Raw genomic sequence first — 23,370 nt, 5'->3', positions numbered from 1 at the left:
CGAAAAGGAAAATATGAAAGGGTATTCGGGGCAAGCAACAATCTGTTATGAAACTGAAAATGAAAATTTGTTCTTCATTAGTGTCCTACCCTACCGGTAGCTCCCGAATTAAGCGTGTTTGCTTGACGCTGTGCAGTACTCACGTCCGAGCGCCCATGAGCACAGAATTACGAGCCAGAAAGTACAGTGACACGACAGCGTTAGTGCTAATGCTTTGAAGCTCAAGGGGATTCATGATATATTCGTAAATTTGAAAAAATACAACAATATCACATAATTCTTTAACGTTTTATTTCGTAAGCTTCGACAGCAAAATACGAATGAAAATAAATTAGCAAAGTTCGCAAGGATTATTTACACTTCAAATATCTGGTAACTACACATTTAAAGTAGTAGATTAATAATAGTAAACCAGTGTAGATACTTCATGTAAGTGTTTAAATAATGCAAATGCATTGGAGCCGTTTGAGAGAAATCAACAAACATGTTTCGTTCTAAGAAACAATACAGCTCAATAAATACAAATGTAACTCTAACAGTCCTTGTAAAAAGCAAGCTATCGGGATCTTGGGGGTGCCCCTTCAGTTGGTCTCCGCAGGCGATCCTGGCATGGTCATCGGCCTTAGTTTCTGCTGGGGACTTGACGTCAACGTCCAGCAGTCTACGAACACTTTGAACAGTACCAGTAGCGTTTCGTTCGAAGGCGGTTGAACTGCGGTTCCTACACGGTCCGCTCCGTGGAGATATGCTGGCAGTTTCCACGGGATACCAGTCACAAGTATTTGCAATCAACATGCCAACTTGATCCGGCGATTTGAGTTTTGGGATATGTTCATAGTGGATATTTTCATGACGCAGGCACATGGCTGAAACCAGGCCGCATGGGAGCCACGTGTAGTGGATATAGGCCTACTGAGGCACCCGGATGTTGAGCTGGGTAAGGTGAAAAGCTAGAACGCATCAACGGATATGGCAGCATTCGCGAGAAGCAAATCGGCGCACGTGCACACAGTCCCATTGAGTTGCTGAGCGAACTCACACTACATAAGTCCTCAGAACTTTTAGATTTGCTCTCAGCCCGACTGGGGGTGCACTTTGCTGGTGTTGAATTCTCCCTCTCTCGTTTGCTTACTGTCACCGTCTCGCTGCTTGCGGTCCGAGAACTGGACACCGGTGTGTGTTCTTCAGAATCGGAATCACACTTTTCTAGCCGTCTTTTCTTTTCGGGTGTTTCGTAGTCGTCCGATTCCCGTCGTTTGTCCTCAGCTGAAGATAAGAAAATGATACTGTCAACAAATATCGTTAGTGGAGGCACATGTTGCGGTAGGGCGACATGACACATGATTTACACGGGTGTTTGTGCATTAACTAACCATGGTAGCACAATCCGTTGAACACAAAGAGGATCCATTACTATTTTACCTTTTTCTATAGACACGCAAAATGTCAAACTGACATGAAAGTAGTCACAAGTTTATAGTACTGTGGTTAGTTACATTGAATGTGGTTCTCGTCCACTTTTCTTGTTTGATATCTTGTTTGATATCTTGTTTGATATCTAGTTTGATATCTTCTGATTATTGCAAATCTGTCCCTGAATTAAAAGCATCATTTCCTGATCAAATTCCTCTAAACAGTATTTTGCATTTTCCTCATTTTGCTTCGCGTTAAATACTCAAACTGATAAATAAACCTGCATAATTATCGCTGTGCAACATCACGTCTTTCTGTCCAGTCTCACGGAATCTCACGCGAGCTTACATCCGCAGCGAGTGACGATGGCTTTGTGGCTATCTCTCGCCCCAACATTTATTTACAAAACCTCGCAATCACAAAAGCAATATGCTTCTCAGTTTGAATTATTTATAACCTTTACGATCAAATCATTTGGCTAAACATTTGGATCTTTTCACAGCCCTAATCTGCTCTGTGCTTGTGAGCTGTAGCACCTGCTGGTATGATTGCGGTGTCGTCTTCATCTCCCGGAGGCTCTTTTCAGCTCTCTAACTGACAACCACATTATTCTGACCTTATCCACCTCACGGCCCCAACTTTTTATTCCTTTGTAATTACTAGTTGTCCGCCATATGCGATGCTTTATCCCAAACTACAAGCTATCAACGTCGAGTTTCCTGTGAATTTTTAGGATCTTCCTATTTTTGCGAGTCACAGTATCTATATCTTTTGAATGAGTGAATTTATAGGTTTAATCCGTAATCTTATGTGAAATGTTTGATTTGTTATGACCCTTTCTCTAACATACTCTGTGACATATGTGTTGAAAATTATACATTTTGTATTTCATTTGTGTACATATTTCATGCCTGGAATTTGTTAAGTACTGGTAAAATGATAAAACTGGAGACATGTTCAGCCTCTGAAGATAAGATGTAAAGTGATGATGTTATAAAAAATGTAATTAAAAAAATATAATATTCAATTGCTTTTATTTAGTAAACAGGCAGTCATCACAAACTGGCAAAAAAAGTCCTCACTGAAGTGTTTGAAAAAATACTTCATGATTCTAAACTTTGTTTGGTGTGCGCAAAAAGTGTTATTCATGACTTTGTTTGGGGTACGCGAAAATTGAGAGCATTGCTTCCCTACCATTCACACTATATGAAAGGTATGAATATTAAAGTGCATAGCGCACAGGGTGTAAATGAAAATGGTTATTGGTTACAGGATGGCTATACCGACTTGTCGAGACGTAAATTCCATCTTCACCTTACGAAGAGAGGAACTGCGTTTTGTGTGTTATTTTATTTCATATACAAAGTCTCAAACTGGAATTCATGTATCTTGGTACCGTGTAATATTGATATTTTTGTCTAATGTTAATGTCCTTAACTCACAGTTCTTGTTACAATTACAATGTTTATTAAAGCGTCACAGCTTTGTCACTAGGTACTTTCTGTAAAATCGCACACATCTGGTTCTAATATTCTGTTGTGATTGTTTTATTTTTTTCTCTCAATAAATCTGAAACCTCAATGAGATTTCGTCACAAACAGTCAAGAATTGATCACGACATCGGTGTTCGGACTTGGTGCTATGCATAACGAACCGTGATGGCTTAAGTTTTTTTATGGCACATGGAATATCTTATTTCATTTTTTTATTCACTGTAGAATCTGTATGAATAATAAACGAAATTGCAATTTTGAAATTTACGTTTTGGGTCATTTTCCCCTTATAGATTCATTATAAATTTCTTGAATTTATTTGACATGCCACAAAACCCTTAATTCAAGAAACGTATAAACAATCAATGTCGCTAATTAAGATTGCTACAGGTTCACTAATTAGTTGTTTTAATTCAATCACGAACCCAGGGTTTTTCAATGAAACAAACCTTTCAGGTCCAACCTCTACAAATCATTTGTGACCAATGAATACAAGGGGTGTTAGCCATTGAGAGGAATTCATTGTTGCACTGCTGAATATCACTATAAAGATTCCTTCATTAATTGGCTAATTAATACCAGATTTACCCAGCGCTGTTACTGCTTAACAGGGCGATATTAGGGATTCGTCAGAGCATGTCACAAAGCTTTAAATATTCATAAGCAATTTGATAAAAATCAGGTAAAAATGCCCTATTGTTTTCTAGTCAATGAGAAAAGCGTTTTCAGGTGCCATATAGATTAATGTTAGGCGAAGGGGAGGGTAGACTTGAAAAAAGTCATAGTTTTACCATCTGCTTGTATCAATAACATCTTAAAGCCTTTTTCGTTATTTCCAAAGAACGTTTGTTTATGTTCGCTGTGACAAAGTGAAGCGGGTGATAGGTCGAGTGTGAGACAAGGGTTGGATTTATGATGTTTAATCTTGCTATATTCAAGACGAACTGCCCGGTGGTACAATGTTAACATTGACGGGCAATCGTACAATGACAGCCAGCAAGGAGCCTTTGAAAGTGCTTCTAGGTGTTCGCCAAGGAACATTTACTGTTATGATTTATTCATATTTGGAAACAATTCCCTCCCGGTCTACACTGGTGTGGTGCAGGGCGGCTTTCTTGTTCCGTCTCTTTCTTTGATATGTTTCTCATTTGTGGAGAACAGGGTGTTTTTTGGGCGTCTTGTAAGATCTTTAGGATCCTGTGCATCCTAATTCGCCAATATGGTCAACAATCTGCTAGCCCAACACTAGTCTAGAAGGTGGCTCTACCCGCTACTTTTCCCATATGCCGCGAGTTCTTCGCTAGGATTTCACTTAAATCAATGAGGCGTTTTATTTCAATTACGGCGTATGCTTCGTGTCAAACTAATAAGTAAATTAGCCTTAAGTCTATTAATTTCTAATAATGTAATGAAATACTAGCTTGATGGATCGGGAACGTTTTGATTGATCACTTAGTTTAGTTGTAGAAATGAATAAAAGTTATCGCCCTTTCGCGTAAAGAGTCTTTTGTGCATAACTTCATTCTGTTCAGCGGCCCTGTTCGCAGATTTGCGAGGGTGCTATGTGCAAATATAACAAGCATGCTCTTCTAGGGTCACCCATAACACTGCTTCTTTAACGTTCAATACACGGAGTTGACTTTTTTGTCATTTCTTAAAACAGGAAAAAACAGACAGTTTTGCCGGTGTCTGCCATAAGGTGCAGATTTCTTTGTTTATAGGAGTGCTTGTTAAAATTAATAACGGCCTGTTATGAAAGCATTGATACTAATATTGTAACATTGTAAGCAGCTTTAATGTAAATTTAATTATTATGTCATAAGGTGTTCCCTGAGACCATTAAGAACTACCTAACAAAAGCTGTCTTTGGATACTTTGAATCATTTTTCAAAATGTTTATTAAACTAATTATTTTATTTGAAAATGGCTTTAACACAATATTTTTTTCTCAGACAGGTCCTGATCTTATGCTGAACAGACGTTCGAAAGCAACAACCAATGCATCACACCGAGCAGGCCGGGCAAAAAATTTCCTTCCCGAAAACGAAATGTTTTAGAAAAAATATATTGCTCCATTTAAACAAAGATCTTTGATTTATTATAAATTCAATATACCGGCCATGGTCTCTGTTAATCACAATATTTACAATTAATCGCCAAAATCATTTATGTATTGAAAACAACGACATTCCTGATTTCGTGTTTGTTCAGCACATGCATAAAGTCAGCTACTTTTGATAAGAAGTGAAAGGGTTTGTTAAATCCACCTGTTCGTTAGTTATAAGCGGGTACCACTGTACCTTCATTTCCACTGATAACCAATTGTTCTTCTTGTCATATTTCTTGCTGGTCGTTTTATTAGACATAGTGTTCTTGTTGAAAATGTAATTATTTGTTTCAGATTTTGTGACGAAACGATGCCCCAAAACACTCTACTCACCTTTGACCCTGTCTTCCGCTTTCCTTTTAATCCCCAGCGCTCTTTCAATGTCCCTTTCTTTTTCTCTCTCCTTCTCTTCGTCCCTTTCCCCAAGCTTCCCAACTGCCTCACCCCCAAGGGGCTGGACCAGGCGAGGGTAAGAGAGCCCGGGTATGGGTAGTGGATACCAGGCCCCGGGGTAGGAAGGCATTGAGACAAAGGGCATGGGGTTGGGGGAGCAAGCAGGGGAGAACCTGGTGGCCAGATCCATGGCAAAGGGGGACTGGTCGGAGGCACAGGCGTTGGCGTTACGCAGTATTCTGTTGATGGAGCTGACGCTGGGGATGGTGGTGTCGTCACAGACACGCTGTGCCAGCAACTGGTCGCGGATCTCCCAGGCGAAGATGGACGGGTTCTGCTGCTTTAGCTCCAGGATCTTCCTCACAACCAGAGGAGTTGCCACTTGCTGTGGAGAGACAGGGGAGATATTAATGGACGGCATATGGTAGTCTTTGTTAAGCCCCCAGATTAGCAATGAAATGTGTAACCTTAACATGAATATGATACAGTCGGGACCAGACATTCCAGTGATTAACATAATATTCACCAATCTAAGCAATTCGGAAACACTAGTAAGGATTTTATGTCCCTTCTGCAAATATTCCAGCAACATCATAACGGAGGACACCAGAAATGGGCATCACACACTGCAATGGTAACATTGTGGGGAATCGAACCCGAATCTTCTGCGTAACAAGCGGACGCTAGACTAACCCACTATCTTTACTCGCAATAACACGAGCATGGGATAGGTGCCAACATAATCTGGTGAATCTGGGATTCGAACATATATAGTCTTCGGATCACAGGACGCAGGGTGTTGGATACCCTTGACCTAGCCTTGCGCGATGTCTTAATTTGAATAATGGGGAATATAGGATCGACTATTAACAGATTAGGTTTGAGAGACAATTATTGATTGTTAATTCGATATATTTATACAATGGCGATGTATGGGCTTACAGAATAAATGATATGTTACGGGTAGAAATAGGGCTATAGTTACCCTCACCTTCGGCTTGCTACCGCCAATAGACCCGGGCTTAATGGAACCCGTCTCGTAGTATCTTGTCAGGATCTTGCTGACACACCCATGGGACACGAGGAGTTGTCGAGATATGTCACATGGCCTAACGCCCATCTGAGCTAGTTCCACGATCCGACGTCGTACATGGTCTGGTAGCGGACGGCCGTTCACGAAGACCCCTCCCAGTTGATTAACCCCGGTCTGGCCTGAGGAGCAAAACATAACACATATAACTAAATGATGAAGATTGTAATAACATTGCAAAAGAACTTGCATCAAAATGTCGTGGTCTAGAATTAAACAAGTTGTCATCCATATATACTAACTCTATCTGACTTAAAGCTTCTAAAATGCTACTCAAAGAAATATGGTCACGCTTGGTAGTAGAACGTAAAAATCGTCAAAGAGCTACTGTCACATCGCCCCATATTTGACTTGAATAACTCCGGCATCTGTTTACCACAACGATGACGCGTGAGCATGCGATTTTGGGTGGGGTTGGCCTGAAGTTTCTTCTGAAACAAATGATTTCCCTTTCGACACCCGATTCCAACCCGATAGTTCGTGCTGTCCACAAGAGAAACAGGTAATTTCGTGTGGTAAAGGTATCACTGATTACAGAGCATACTGGATCTGCCACCGGACCAGCGACTGGGGACATGGGAGAGCATATTTCATGCAGACGTTTTCCTCGCCTTAAGTACAAAAGACGACATTTTCTGCGTACACCAACACAGTTAGCCATGCCTATTGTAGTAATAAGAATATCTTACCCCGACCTTAAATAATATTTGTCGATTACGAATGACTGCATTGGTAAATGAAGCTGCAAATCGTCGTACGCTCGACACTAGGAACAAGCTTTTGCAGCTTGGGACTTTATATGGAATGCTATTTTATAGAACTGTATTCAACAAACTCACAGCTTGAAACCGGGGATATACAATGAAGAACAGCGGAAGATGTATTAATGAAGCGAGAGATGCAAGACGAAAGATGAGCGTCGTTTTCCGCCCATAAACACGCGGTCTTCATCGAACCCAACCCGCCTGTCATTTGTCCGCGTCACAATCATATGTCTTTTAATTTCTCAGACTTACACTCCGACGAGTTCGTTTTAATAACCATACCCGCCTTCTTGAAGATATACAATAACCGCAAGTGTTACTGCGGGTGTTTGGTGTAATTGTAGGAAGCAGCCCAATTGAGGAATTTTCTGCATTCGATGTTAAATGCCGTCTAGTATTATGGCCAGTGTGGATGTGATTTTCACTTTGTGATCAAAGGGGTACGTGAATAACGCTGGGTTAACTCCTCTCACTTCGTGATGGGTAATTCAGCGGTACGCTCTGCCCCGATACATTATCCTTGATGGCGTTCGTCGCTGCGCGGGAGTAATGAGGAAGGGCATTGTTCTGTATTGTTTGGTGTGTGTGTGTGAATTCTGTTGTTCAGTGCTGCATCGAATTGTACGACTGCTATATAAGAAGCTATCTACTCAAGTGACAGATGGACGGGGGAATTTCAGTTAGTTAAGTAATCGTTCAATGTGTAACTGATAAAATCTCGTAATTTCCTTTGCAGTGAAAGCAACGCAGAGTTTTATGGTGGACATAAAACGAAAATAGTTAAAGACATGTTAAAGCACGTGTAGCTGTTCCAGTGTACATACAAAACCAGAATATCATAATTGGTGAATGTGTTTTAAGTCGGATTTAAACGCAGATCAGATTCATCAAAGAAACGTCTTCGCATAGTGTATGCGTTGAGTTGAACACGAATATTTCAACTTGAGGGCTTCTCAGACGCCTTGTAACTTGGTAATTGCGATTAGTGGGTGACTCAAAGAAACATAAATACATGACAATTATTCCACCTCAAAATCCCAACATAAGCCAAAACTCATAACTTGCTATCCTACTATACCGCTAGAAAAGCGTTATGTATTACACATGTTTATAAAAGCAATCTCAGTTGCAAAGCATTGGCTTAATTAACAGTCATAAAATATACAACTCAGCTTATTGAATAGGTATGATAGATATATTTCAATACAAAATGTATTATGCTGTGCACAAACCAGAACCATCTCTTGTAACCAAACGGTGCTGTTGAAGCGTAGTCCTAATTCCCGTACTTTAACATACGATCATGGCAAGTAACGCTAAGTTTGTGTTGCACAACGGAACCGACAATATTGACGTGAAGTAAGGAACAAAACTTCACCTGTATGGGGCATGGTTCCTGGCGACTCCACTGTTGTAGAATTTACTTCTCTTCACCTGAAAACAAAGTAAATCGTGAATTAAGAAGCTATAAAAAAATATTCATCCGAAAATCAGCCTCTAAACCGTTAAGGTAGTTTCATTGCATCTCACATAGATGCTGTGATACTTGCCTTGGCGATTCTTAAGGCCTGGTTCACAGCGTTAGGAGCTATAAGTGCGGTCCCCAGCTATTAAAACGGGTGGATTTAACGCGCAGCGAGGCGGCTCCAAGTAACACTCTCATCCTCCTCATCCTAGTGAGCGTGTACGATATTGATGGGAAATATGTACACGTAGACAGGCCGATAGCACTTAGGCATGGGGCACATGACTAAGCTAAGTTCAAACTCGGAGCGAATATAATACCTTATCAGATATCGTTACTCTCACATGCACGGGTAACTGCGCTACAAACAAGCTCTTTCTGTGAGCTGTTGCATATAAATGCGAGTTTTAGTTGACGATAATGTCTTTGGTAAACGGGTACAAGTTTTAGGGGTTTACTGGGTGCAGGTTTTATATTTTGACACATATAGTGTTATTCTGCACGCTACAGTAGTGCGGTCATTGTTGTGGAGCACTGTCTGCCATGTATATACTTCGTGCCTTGTTGAGTTTATGTAGTGAGTTGAAGTAGGTATACTCTAGCATGATCGGGTACGATGTATAGGTATATGAATCATCGCTACCCGATACATTATCCGGTTTGGGTAATTGGTATTAAACACATGGTAATAACGGAAACAAGGTTTCGGTTCCAAGATAACGCGACTATCGCAGACAGTATTTACAGCAGCCATCGGGGGCGGTGCGACATGATCAATACATCCACACAGTATTGGTATACGGTTCACGTTATAGATTCAAGCAAACCGCAGTTCGAGTTATAACCGGCAATCCTTGATAAAAATTTGGGGTATGTTTTATGGTGTATAAGACAATATCAATCATCACAACCGCGGCTATCTACGGCATTCAACTGATCAAAGACCAGTAACAAAACTTCCATATTGCATCTTAGTCAACGTTGTACGGCTCCACTATATCAGTCTCGACATATCTGTAAGTTTAATAAATTAAAGACAGTTCTTAGCAGTTTGCAATTGTTTATGTCATCCATAAGTGAAGTGTCATTACCGCTTAATATTCCTAGTATATTCCTAATTTCGCCGTAAACCTACAAAGAAACGAGCAAGGATAAAACAAGTGTGTGTGTGTGTGCATTTCGCTGCAAATATCTATAACGTGTTCTATGTTCAGAAATGATCACCAGTTCCATGCATTTAGTACATTTTATTTCTGCCTGTAAATTTTAAGATTTTGAAACCACTAATGTCTCTCATAACTCATACTGAGTGGTTCTTTACTTTAACATATGGTATATGTTTATATGTATTTAGTAGGAGAAGTATATGTTGTAAAGACGTGAGACGTAAACAAAACAATTGTCTGTTTGTCTATGGAGTCAAGATGAAACTAGGTATGAAGAAGTCAGCCCTTTTGTCTCCGCACTGACGTAACACTATCTCGGTTAAAACAGCTACAACAACATGGTACCTGCAGCTGTCTGTCTTACAGCAAAGCGATTTTTATGGACTTTTCAATATATTATCAATAAAAATATCAGTTTTTAAAGGGCAATTACAAACCTGAGGACACGCTTGCAAATATAATCGTACGTGAAATGATACACATATTTTGTGTCACGGGTAATTCAAGCAATACAACAACAAAAACATTTACTCACAAGTAAAATAACTCCAAGGAACACATATGCCAACTTACGACTGGCAAAAATTATCTCTAAGAGAAAAGGAACAGTGTTACCTTTACAAGCAGCGCGACGTCTACCAGCAAGGAGGAGTCTCTCATGCAGTATGTTTCCTAACGCTACTTACGGGGGATTAGTCAGGGTGTTATCTACTTAACGCGGGAACCAGAAGGAGATCCTCCACTCCGGAGTGGATGATTAAGGACAAAGATTGACTACACGTGCCAAGAAATGACCATGGCTTGAGGCGGTCTTGTACTGTCCTATTGTCCGTGGTGTATGGGACATTCGTAAATTGACACCCCTCTCAAAAGCCTCTCATCGACTCATCACCTTTTTTCGCCGCGGTCAGATCAAAAGGTTCGTTGAAGCAATTACCACTATTTCAGTAAAAGGTTACGTGAATCACCTTCAAAAGAACATGTTGCTTTTGTCAAGTCGTTAGATCAAGTCCTTCTGTAGTGAAACGGAGGATTTGTTACATGGGAACAACTTAATCCTCAGATGAAATAATCTGTTTGAGAATCAACACATTTGAGTGAATTATATGTCGCTTCATCGGTCTCGTCGCTGGACGAGTGCCTTTATTATGAAACGATGAAAGAATATAGCTGGTTTGAAAACCTTTGGAAGCTTCGACACATGCTGCCATCTCCCCTCTGTTACCTCTACACCGAGTAAGTCATTGTAAACGGTTAAAACAAAACGGAAGCAATAAAACGTGAAACAGAAACGTCGTATGATAAACTACCTGTTAACAGGCTGTTAAACGACATGTTCCTAGTACTAAAAACAAAGCAAAGCCACAAACGTTTGGTAACAGTTTGTCAACCCGACTTTTACCGGAACACACTACATGCATGTAAACAATGTACGTGAAAAAGATCAAACGTTCTATAATAACGGCTGCTGTAGGTGATCCAAATCTGGAAAGAGGGAGCAGCACGTGTGCCCAATGGTACAAACTGGCTGAGAGAGCAGACCCAAAAACAATTGTTGACATATCGCAATGTGATATAACTACCACCACGCCAACAACCGCTATCGGCGAGTGAACAATGGATTAGTAATGTGAAAATGAAAAAGTACACAATGGGTCAGAAGTGGACTTCAGATTGGACAATCAGAATATCAGTTTTCAAGCAAGCGCATGGGTTTGCTTTGTTGAAAGAGTGTGGTTGAATAGTTTCAAAACTTTTGGACACAAGTGATTATTTCGAATTTCTATATTTTATAATTTCTGTGTTCATGCACCATGACTGAAACTGTGAAACGCAGGAAAGCTGTTGTCGCCTACAGAGCTACGCGACAACGTGTCGCGCTTACAGAACAAACGGGTTAAAAAAGGTGTAAATTTTAAAATTCTTCGGTTTGGTAGTAGTGCTAAAAGCCGTTGACAGATCTTTTCTACACCAGCAGTAACAAGAAAATATTTTTTGTTTAACTTAAAATATATTTCACTTATGAAAAAAAATTGTCATTTAAGATGTAATTAGATATCTAGAAATTCAATATTCAACATGGGAACAACACGTGAAGCCTTATTCGTTCTAATATGTTTAAGATTAAATGTTTAGAAGCGGTTATACGTATTCTAGATTGGTGCCGTACTAAAACATAACTTTGTGGCGGTGGACATCCACTTTAGCTTGTGAACCCACCCCCTCCCGTATACAGATAGCACTCTGTAACAAATTGTTACCACCCCCGTTTCTGGTGGGATGACCAGAAACCATTTGAACTGCTGCAGGAGGCGAAACCCGCCGTGTCCAAATACCCGGCGGCGTTGTTTGGGGTGTAAGAAACGTTATATGCCATTGTTGTACAACAATCAGGACAATTTCAGATCCGATAATTTGTCTTATTAGAGCAGAGTGGTGCATCCTTTTGTCGGCTTGACGTCCAAGAATATAGTCACCCCGGGACAAAGGCCTATCACGAAGGAGGCTCCCGAAACAGTTAAGTCGTAAAAGGATATAAAAGTTACTTTAGGACAATGGTTTCCCTCCTTAATGACTCAATGTATCTTCTCCTGACAGCAATATATACGATCCGCTACTACTTAAGGAGGGAATCATAGGATTACTAAACCAAAATAAGAGCAAGTTTAATACTTAATCATCTTCAATTAACGCCGGTTTAGTGGAGAACAGATTGCTGCAAACCTGTGTTCCTTAACACTACCGAACAAATCGATGGAACTGCTGTGAGAGACTCTGTCGACCAATGGGAGCTATTACAAGCTAAGAGGGTGTCGTGCTCGCTTCCTCCAGCGGGATGCTGGTCAGAATATGGCTTAATAACCACTTCTTACACGGGTTCGGAACATTGTTTCCATAAGGAATAATCCAACTTGGCATGGCAGAGTAAATTACAGATAGACTGGTTGATAAACCCATGTTGTTTTACCATCGCGTTAAGGGATTTCCTACCAAGCAGCTCGAAATGCTGATTATACAAGTGGTATACAATTTTAAGACTTGCATTTCTGTGAGAAGTTGTTAGATTTTCGGGGCAGATTATTTCGCAGCTTGAAATTTTAATTACATGCAAGGTGTCATTAAACAATACGGTATTTGTTTCCACGCGAGTTTGTGTGTCTGATTATGCCATTTTCATTTTACTACTATTTAATGGCTAATTTCAAACAGATTTGAAACCAAGATAGTTTTGTTAGCGATACTATGAAATTGAAGGGGCTCGTCATTTAGGTTTGCGCGAAAGGCACCCCACGAAAGCCAATCTGTTCTGTGATACCAGAGTGTACATTGCAGGAACACTTCTAGATGATTAGTCAAATGGTCACAGGTTGCAAAACGAGAAAAAAATGGGGAGATACGATGTTCTATAACTGCATGAAGTACTAAAACAGCATCCGGGTGATTTAATCTGTCTGCATCGGAGGAAGTCAAAACAACGGATGATGTTTTCTGTAAAATAATCAGTGATTAAAATACAACCATTTCTCACCTTGAATGAAATTTGGTATGGTGTAATTTGTCAACAATATGACAAGGTAATATAGTTTCATAAATACAGTAATCCACAACGCAACGAATTACTCTGAAGGTATGGAAACAATCTTCACTTGTATGAACGGATACCCTCATTTTCTATTCGAAATTAATTTAGAGTACCAGTAAATCAATCACAAATATTATATCAACAGCGATATATATACAAAACATAAAAACAAAGGGTAACTTTACAGTCTCGGTGGAATACGGAAGGTCCTGCTGCCTTTATCCATTTGTAACAGGTACAACTGAAGTCAGCACAATCCCGTATTTATTTGAAACGCATTATTAAAGAATGATAGTATTCCTTAATTTTGGTTAGATATAACAATACTTTACGTGGAAAGCACAATGTGTGGGATGAAAGACGGAGTTTTCAACACGTCGTATTATTCTGTAGCATGTCTTACAATTTTCGGACTTTTTATCCGGCGATTAATAGAAAATTTAAGCAAAAATATTAAAATAAATTAACTTAATTTTGGCAATTTGACTTGCTGTATAAGACCATAAATTGCACGATCACAACGTAGTGTTAGAATGCAAAGAAAATACTGTGATAACCTTGTGGCAGTAGAAGGACGGACAGTGGACCTGGTAAGCGGGACAGGTAGAAGTGCGACTATTGCAGTGCTGTGTGAAACTTACACTGTCTGACAAGAAACTCTGGTCTTCCATATATACCCTCAACAATCACGTGCATTGGGATCCCACATATAAACAAACCTCGCAAATCAAGGCCAACTTCCTCCCATATTAAAATATTGAAAGTAAATCTTTACCACTGATTAAACAATTTATCTGTTGTCATCCCTGATTAACAGATTCTATTCAGAAGAATTATGTTTAATCCTCTCCAGTAAATACGCGCCGTGTGTCTGCTATAGAAACTACTTTACCACGGCGTAAGTCTTTCGAGTGGGCTTTTGTTTGGTGCTTATTAGCGGTGCGCCATCTGCAATTGTTTAATTGAGCAGTGCAGGTAATTTCAGCTTTGTACTAATGTTTTAGCGGGTTAAGTGTTTAATTGTACCGTAACAGCCCTCCTCTTTACGGAGTTGGCGGACCTCGGGCATAACGATGAGCAACAGAGAAAACTTTGTGTTCGTTGCCTGCGGTTACAGATGGATGGATGTATGCGAAGGAGTTTTGTGTTGAAAGTTAGTCTGGAGTTTACCATCTGGTCTCGTTCCGCTCGGCGCTATTGTCCTATCATGTTAGGGTTTGGTAGATAATATACACATACCTGTAGAATATCATATGTTTTTAGATAATATACACACACCGCTACTATCAGTATTTTGTACACTTTTCATACTTGTTTTGCTACCTTGAACATGAGCATTTAAAACGACTTTGCTAGCACGGATGTTTACTTACAATTACCTGATGATTTCTTTTGTGAAATATAGTTCATTTAAAAGTTTTAAATATGACTTTAGCGTATTAATAACTTTTAATAACTTTTATTTTATTAAGTCCATATCTTCTTCCCACCACCAGTCAACGATGCGACTACTGTCGAACACCGTTGTCTCGATATTTGCGGGACCAGGAAAAAATATCGACTTATCCGAATATCGACACATCCAATTTGGGTATATCATCACGTGCCAACATAAACGAAATGAGAGTAAACAGTAGAATGTCTGTATATAATCCGTTATCAGGAGTGTTCAAATTTGCACACACTAACGTCAACGATATACATGGTATAGAATTTCGTGCCACAGAAAAAAGATTTAAGATGGCACATTTATGAAATACCTGAAAAAAATAATTATAGAACGGAATAACAATTTTTTCGATGTGCACCGCCAAACGACTGGGAGGAACGTGAAGGCGACCAACCAAATCAGCTCAGTCTCAGCTCTAGACGGTAATACTGACATCTGTCAATAACTCATTAATGTCATCATCCTTCATAAAACAGAGGATACAACTTTGTCAGTGTACGCGCAATAACGTTAACAGAACGTGTACTCTGTCGCTTTAAATGGTCACGTTCAGGGTATCAAAACAAGAATAAAAAGTATGATTCCCCATCTCAAACGCGTTCAATACATAACTTTTTTCATGTGAAAAAGTTGTATGAAATATCCTATACAATTCTAAGCAGTTTTTAAGCATTGTATAAACAGATGGAATGTATAACAACGTTATCAATAATATACAAATAGTCATTAATTAAAAAATGACAAACATGCTGCTTATGTATTCATATATTTTTGCATTGTTATTATTATCATCAATATTGTGATGCAGAAAGGTATCCAAATATTTATTTTAATTTTGACACTTAAATTATACGACATATGAACAATTTTTGTCTCAGTGAACTTCTCCGGGATGAAATATACTGAATAACTATTTTATTTCATGTCAGGTATAAAATTTAGTTCACTGGAATATATTGTCGCAGAAATGTTTTAATAAATAATCAGATATATCCTGCAACTAATATTTTTTTTACAAAATATATAAATATATCAGAATGACAATATACTCAAACTTTTTAAAAGTTCAAAGTTGTTTTAAACGTAAAGGTAGGAAACAGTTTAAGACATAGAAACTGACACAAAACACTTCATTGACTGGTAATGTGTACAAATTATGTTGTGGAGACAACTTACCTGAAATATTGGAGCAGCGAGTGTCAGTCGAGCTAGTCGCGAATGGCTGTCACGGTTGAAACTGACAAGGTATCTTGGATGCGCGTGGCCGTCACACTTACCAACCGTCAGTGCGCACGCTCACGCCCGCCAGCCAATCAAATCACAGTCTTTGTATCGCCACGGAAATTGCCCGGACTTCCGTAGACAGATTAAGCACTTACGCTTCTCGTAGTATGTTCATGAATTTTTAAAAGAAAGTTGATGAAGATTTCAAAAACACCCTGCATTTGTATGAGCGAAGATAGACCGCCAAGTCGCGTTGTCGCAGCAAGACGGAGTCAATTTGCGAGCGGCACGAAAACCGCTCCGACTTTAAACGTTTGGTACAAATTACCAGCGTCGTAATTCTAAAGGAGGGAAGAACGACTGTTGCCTTCGCTCTTGTTTTCGATAGAATGTTTTGTCCTCTCATGCGGAAATGAATTTCAACGAACTAGAAGACGAAGCGGAGAGAGGGAGGGTGTATTCAATGGGGCTATGAATTAAACAAACCACGACGGTTCCTTGGCCCTCCACTACACACGGTTATGGCACATACGTCTATATGCGAGCGTCGCTCGTGCGTGATAAACTCCTTATTTTCAGAGATCTAGTTTAGTATTTTTCGACAAAACTCTTAATTTATCGTGATTGACGTGGTATTAAGACCCGCCTTCTGCATGTAACTCTGTGAGACTGTGGCCAAGTGAATAGCGAACAGGGGGAGTAAAATGGCCAGCCGCTTGGCACCATCAGAGAAAGGAAATGAGCTGTATTGTCTATTTTCTTTCTAGGAAATACGGAGTTAGGGGATTTTCAACGCTTTTATGTGGATCTTTCAAGCTAGGGCGACAAGACATGTCTGAGGTGTTGGTCGAGAGAACAGAGCGAGGATGAGAAATTTCCTGTTCGTTTCAATCGCTTTATGTGCATCACGTTAAAGTACGAGACCTATCGCTGTCCGTCTTTCACGGGAATAATATCAAAGTCACAGATTTGGGGGGTATGTCACTGGCGAGTCAGGGTAAACACAGTTGGTCTTCTCAACAGGGAGAGGCGGCGGCACCATATTAATACCGGGAATGTATTATTTAGATGAATAATTAATTTCATAATTAATTAAAATGTTGACCTTAGGATTGTTCAGGCTTATAATTCTATGGAGTAGAGACGGCGGGTCTTTTTTTTGAACGGCATATTTTGAGGAAACCTAACACTTTAATTGACAATGCAGCCGACAGACTATTAATTACGTCACTTACGGGGTAGAATATGGGTTGGAGGTGAAGTGCATGTGGTGTGCTAGAGGGTGTAGCTTACGTAGAGTGCATATTATTTTAATACGATGTATTTGTGTGCTTGCATTTAATTGATAGCTTAAATCTACACTTGTTTCTATTGTGATGACGTCACATACCACCCCATGTACGTATATGAGGTGGGTGGGGGTTATTCTTAACGGTATTGGCATGCAGGACAATAGACTGCCGGGTAAATATATCATACACACGAAAACCCGATTCTACCAAAATAATTACACACGTTACCAAAACGTCAAGAGTCTGAAAACAGTCCCTAAAACACTTGGGACACCCGTATGAAACAGCGCCATGGCCATATTTCAGGATTTATATTATGGATCATGGCGTACACTCTCCAATGCCTGTTGTATAATGTAGTATCGCCCTATTTAATACAGTTGTAACGTTTCATATTTTACAAAACCTCGGTAATCAAGATACGTAGCTGGGACTACAATTCATGGCTTGTATACACCACCCTTCCTAATTCGGACAACACAATTGATGGCTGGTATACACCACCCTTCCTAATCCGGACCACGCATTGATTAACAGCTGGAAGTTTGGAAGCTTCAAGGGAGCTCCCAATGATTGTAAAACTCAGAAAATGACCTCTTACCTAATCCCATAAAATAATGCATTATATTAATGTGTACCTGGTAGAACAGCGTCTTTGACTGGTTATTCACATGCTGCCACTCTATAGGATGTGTAGATGGATCCAGTTGAAACGTCTTTCAGCATCACGCTCTTGTCTAATCCCAAACAGGAGTCTGGCGAACGCTGAAACGGAGGTCCTACCGTTCAGCTCCGTGAACACCTATTACCGGTAACATCTTTTAAACATCAACCCCTTTCAACCGTCTAAGAGGCTCTTGTCCATGGCTCAGAGATAAACATAAAAGATTTTTCTTTAAAAAATCCTAAAATAAATATGAAACCCCTACAGATGCATGGATGATCTCTGATTGTGTTGGATGGGCCCGCCTTTCATCTGACGAGCCTTTAGATTGAAGTTACACGGTTTTTAGACACCCTTCGTCATGGACCGCATCCCAACGACCATATGCCTAGCGTATCTCACCATCTCACAAAGGCGCCTTGATAAGCATCTTCGCTTGTCACGATAAACAACCGACAGGGGAGGGATCCTGCGGTAAAGAATAGACACAGCGGTGTACATATTTAGCCGCTATTGCTTGTCTTGTCAAATTCTAGGTGTCAGGGTTTAGGGTAATTGTTAAGTATATTTTACACAGAAGATACGATGAAAGATCCGGTAGCTTAGCTATGTAGCATCGGCGACCTCGAACTGTGCTGTCGTTTAAAAGATTATGCACATACGCTGGAGTGGATATATCAACGACGTATCTTCAGTATCGGAGCGGCGATGTATATTAATACGCATTCTAGTGAACAAATATAGTTTTACGCCACTGTTAGCAATATTCCCGTAATGCCGTGACGGAGTAACCAGACACTGGATTCATGCATTGAACCCGTGTGGGGAATCTGAAGTGTGACGGCGAACGCTTTAACCACTAGACTACCTCACCTCCACGGTATCGACTGTCGAAATGATTAACGATGGTGTCATGATGAACGCAGAGGTTGGATGGGGTGCAGGTGACTATTAGTTTTGGTCGCCACATTTAGAGAGTGAATATGGTTTTACGCCCCTGTAAGCAGTATTCCAGTAATACCACGGCCGGGGACACCAGAAATGGGCTTCACATATTGTACCCATGCGAGGAATCGAACCCGATTCTTCGTTGTGCGACCAAAGGATTTAAACAATAGACAACCCCAACGCCCTTCTACAACAATTAGCTGTGGGTTCGAGTGAGTGAGTGAGTTTGGTTTTACGTCGCTTGTAGCAATATTCCAGCAATACCACGGCGGGGCACACCAGGAATAGGCCTCAGACATTGTACCCATGTGGGCGATCGAACTTGGGTCTTCGGTGGGACGAGCGAACTCTTTAACCATTAAGCTATCCCACAGCTCCGTCGTGGGTTCGAATCTCGATGGGTCGTGATGGCGTCTCTGAGGTTTGTCAGCACCATACCTAGTATTACCACAGTGGGCAACGTCCGGCCTTCCTCCCCAATCGCTCGGGCCGTGGAGTAGTCGAGTAGTTAAAGCGTTCGCTCGTCGAGACGCTTGAAGGTTCGGGGTAGAATAGGTCTTCGCCAATCCATTGTTGCCACAAAAAGTGACTATGAATGTTGTAAGAGGCGACTAATGGGATCGAGTGGTCAGGTTCGCTGACTTGGTTGACACATGTCATCGGTTTCCAACTGCTCAGATTGATGCTGTTGATCATTGGATTCTCTGGTCCAGACCTGATTATTTAGAGACCGCCACCATATAACTGAAATATCGCTGAGTGTGGCGTAAAACTAAACTCATTCGTCACGTCGAAGATTCGAGTGAGTGAGTTTTAGTTTTATGCCGCAATCAGCAATATTCCAGCTGTATGACGGCGGTCTGTAAATAATCGAGTCTGGACCAGACAATCCAGTGATCAACAGCATGAGCACCGATCTGCGTAATTGGGAACCGATGACATGTGTCAACCAAGTCAGCGAGCCTGACCACCCGATCCCGTTAGTCGCCTCTTATGACAAGCTGAGTCGCCTTTCATGGTAAGCATGGGTTGCTGAAGGCCTATTCTACCCCGGACCTTCACGGGTTTCGAAGATTCGGGTTCGATACCCCACACATGGGTACAATGTGTAAAACCCATTTTCTGTGTCCCCCTCCGGATATTGATGGTATATTGCTTAAAGCGACCTACAACTAAAACTCACTCACTCCCACATCAACCTGACAAGTCATGATATAACGGGAAGACAGCCCCAAAATAGCTAAACAATGATTGATAATCTGAACATCGGGTCCGATGGATCAACTAACCATGTCACAGAGACTGACCAAGCAATTTACGCACCTTTTAACAATCAGTGTAAGTTACTGGGGACGTATTCTAAATCCGGAGTACCGATGTTGGTATTGAAAGACCGTCCAGACAGATATTTTCAGTCACGGATAGGTACCCTTATGCAAGAAAGGGAAGGCACAGATAGATACCCGTATAAAGGAAAGGTAGGACACGGATAGATGCCGGTATACAAGAAAGGAAAGGACATGGATAGATATCCACCTACCAGAAATGGAAGGCGCTTATAGATGTCCGTGTACCAGAGAGGAAAGACTAGGATAGATACCCTTATACAAAAAGGGAAGGACATGCACAAATATCCGTATGCAAGAAAAACGGACACGGATAGATACCTGCATGCTAGAAAAAAGGACACGGGTAGATACCCATATATTCAAAAAGGGAAGGGCTTATATTTATACCAAGTGACAAGATCAGAAGCAGATGTCGATATACAAGAAAGATAATGGACACAGGTATGGGTCTCTATAGTCATCACGGGCATGTGACAACACGTAGGTTACACATCATGTGTTGGAGGGGGCTGTCAACTCCAGGGGCGTGGGGTACAGCCCTGCGAATCACTCGACCACATCACTTGCCTCCAATAAATACCTGTCAACATATATTAAGTGAGACATCAAATAGCTTGAAACAAGGGGAGGATGTAGTTAAGTGCACGCTAGATGCTCTGAACAGACGGGTGGAACCGTAACAAAGATGAAGGCTCAACGCAAGGGACTACCGGTGCTATTGTGAACCCCAGGACTCTCACGGGGAGGAAGGTAATAAAGTCGAACTGTTCGCAGTGAATCAGTGAACCACTGAGTGGCGATGTATGTTGTAAGTGCTGGAGGCGTCTCAGCTCGCCTTGAGGCTCAGTGTGCCTGGCTCACATACATTCGGCATCAGCTGCGACGATTTAAGGGATGATATATCAAACGCAGTAAAACGAAATGAAACGTCTCTTGTCATTAGCAACGCTTGAAGGTAGGTTCCGGCTGTGGCTTCTGCTCTCAGTGCTCAAAGCAGAACCTTGAGCATGTGCAGGAACAACTAGCACGGGTATAAGAGGTTTCAGTGACGACTACGACTGGTACAATGACATATAAGATATATTGCACACGTCAGGTGAAAATGAGTGAGTGACGTGGGCTTAAAGCATCTTTGGACTTTGTTTCGGAAGTGTCAAAGCATGTCAGAATGACACCGAGTCAGCTGGGATTATACTGTGGCTTGATGTTACAGGAAAAGTCAGAGATGCGTGTACCTATTTAATAATTTGGAGAAGTTCACCTGTACTTTTTCCAAAACTAAGTTACAAAAAGGGGCAAATTTTCACAAATCCGAATCCACAAACAGAGCAAATCTGATAAAACAATAAAGGTGGTTGGGTAGTTGGAGCAACATAATGAGCGAAACTAAGACCCTCTGATAAGATAAGGTCCCTCTGTCAGAAATCTCGTCAGGGTAAGAAGAAATATAGTAGGGAGACCCACCTTTGAAAATGATACCACGCATCGTGACATAACACCCTTACATTACAATATCATGGCAGAATTTGAATACACTCCAAGTTATACATTTATTACGGTAATTGGTCTGTAAGTAACAACATTAAAAAGACAGGTAAATTTTATTCATATTGGTAGCGCTTGCGTGAGGGATTACGTCATACCTGCACCATGCGCAGTATAACACTGTAACAGACTGTCCGATCTGTAACAGTTGTTACGGTAGATATCCAATACAGGCACGACATCGCCTTTGTTGGGATGGACTGCAGACTCTAATCGCTTTACTATTTGCTGATCTGACATATTTACAACTCAAGGGCCCATTAGGTATATAACCTCGTTAGTGCACTCGCAACTCTTAATGTTGGTTGGTTGTTTGACCCAGCACTCCACAATATTCCAGCTATATACTTCTCATCACGTAAGTATGTCGGCATCGAAAATTCGTGTTCGATTCCACACATGGGTACAATGTGTGAAGCCTATTTCTAGTGTCCCCCGTCCTGATATTGCTGGAATATTGCTGCAAGCGACGTAAAACCATTCTCACTCTAACTCAAACTAAAATGCTCTATGGTTCAACTTCTTTATTATAAATACAAGGTCACAACGTTTCGAGACAGTTCGTGAAGGTGAAGAAGAGACTAGGAACTGTCTCGAAACGTTGTGACCTTGTATAATAAAGAAGTTGAACCATAAAGCATTTTACTTTGATTCCACCAACTTCTAAATGCCTTTAAAACAACTTGAAACAACATTCTCACTGTCTTCTGTCGGTACAAACAATCAACGCCACAGAATCCAGTCTCGACTATCTCGACTGAACAGGTTCTGTTGGCCGAAAAAAATACAAAGCTGTGAAAATTGTTTGAGTTTATAACTGAAAATCAGCAATGACACCAGGTGTCCGTGAGAGGGTAAGCATGTCCGCCTGCACAAAGTCACAGTATTTATTTGTTTCCCAAGTGACACTTCCCACCAAAGGTATGTGACAAAAAAGTGTTTTTGTTATTTTGAATGAAAATGTTCGAAGTCGGTGCCACCCAATCAACTTTCGCGTACTCAAAAGATGAAGATTCGGTTAGAAGTGATCTTACGTTTATTGTCTGATGTTGCCCTCAGCAATATTGTAACTATATGACAGCGTTGAGAAAATCTCGAGTCCGAACTAGACAATCCAGTGATCAACATCATGAGCATCGATCCACGCCTTTGGGCTACGATATGTGTGTCAACGATGTTGGGAGCCTGACCACAAGATCCCGTTAGTCAGCTCCTAGGCATGAGATGCTGGAGACCAATTTAAACTAAGATCATCAGGGGAAGATATCACCCGTATTACAACTTTAAAATGCCAGTGGCCTTATGTCGCTATACTTGTAAGGGGCAACAGATGGTGGGGTGGGTGGTTAGACTTTTTAATTTGTTTCATGTTGTCCATCATATATCAGTAGATGTCAAACACTTGAATGTCCGGTCCACATCAT

At 40.7% G+C, this 23,370-nt stretch overlaps 1 protein-coding gene across 3 annotated transcripts; it reads right to left on the bottom strand.

The window, feature by feature from the left end:
• Positions 1-274: 274 nt before the first annotated feature.
• LOC137297091 (paired box protein Pax-2-A-like) lies at positions 275-18,197 on the bottom strand. 3 transcript variants are annotated; one of them, XM_067829073.1, is made up of 5 exons: positions 18,079-18,197; positions 8,639-8,694; positions 6,398-6,618; positions 5,347-5,791; positions 275-1,266 (listed from the first exon to the last, which is right to left on the bottom strand). In XM_067829073.1, exons 2-5 carry the CDS (start codon positions 8,649-8,651, stop codon positions 848-850), a joined length of 1,098 nt encoding a protein of 365 aa, XP_067685174.1. In that variant the 5' UTR covers positions 8,652-8,694; positions 18,079-18,197; the 3' UTR covers positions 275-847. The 3 variants fall into 3 exon arrangements, with proteins under 3 accessions (XP_067685174.1, XP_067685175.1, XP_067685176.1); XM_067829074.1 differs by lacking the exon at positions 18,079-18,197 and adding an exon at positions 16,101-16,165; XM_067829075.1 differs by lacking the exon at positions 18,079-18,197 and adding an exon at positions 8,811-8,935.
• Between the last annotated feature and the right edge of the window lie 5,173 nt (positions 18,198-23,370).

Source organism: Haliotis asinina, chromosome 9, assembly GCF_037392515.1.
Source record: "Haliotis asinina isolate JCU_RB_2024 chromosome 9, JCU_Hal_asi_v2, whole genome shotgun sequence".
NCBI lineage: Eukaryota > Metazoa > Mollusca > Gastropoda > Lepetellida > Haliotidae > Haliotis > Haliotis asinina.
This window is presented reverse-complemented; position numbering and strand designations above follow the sequence as displayed.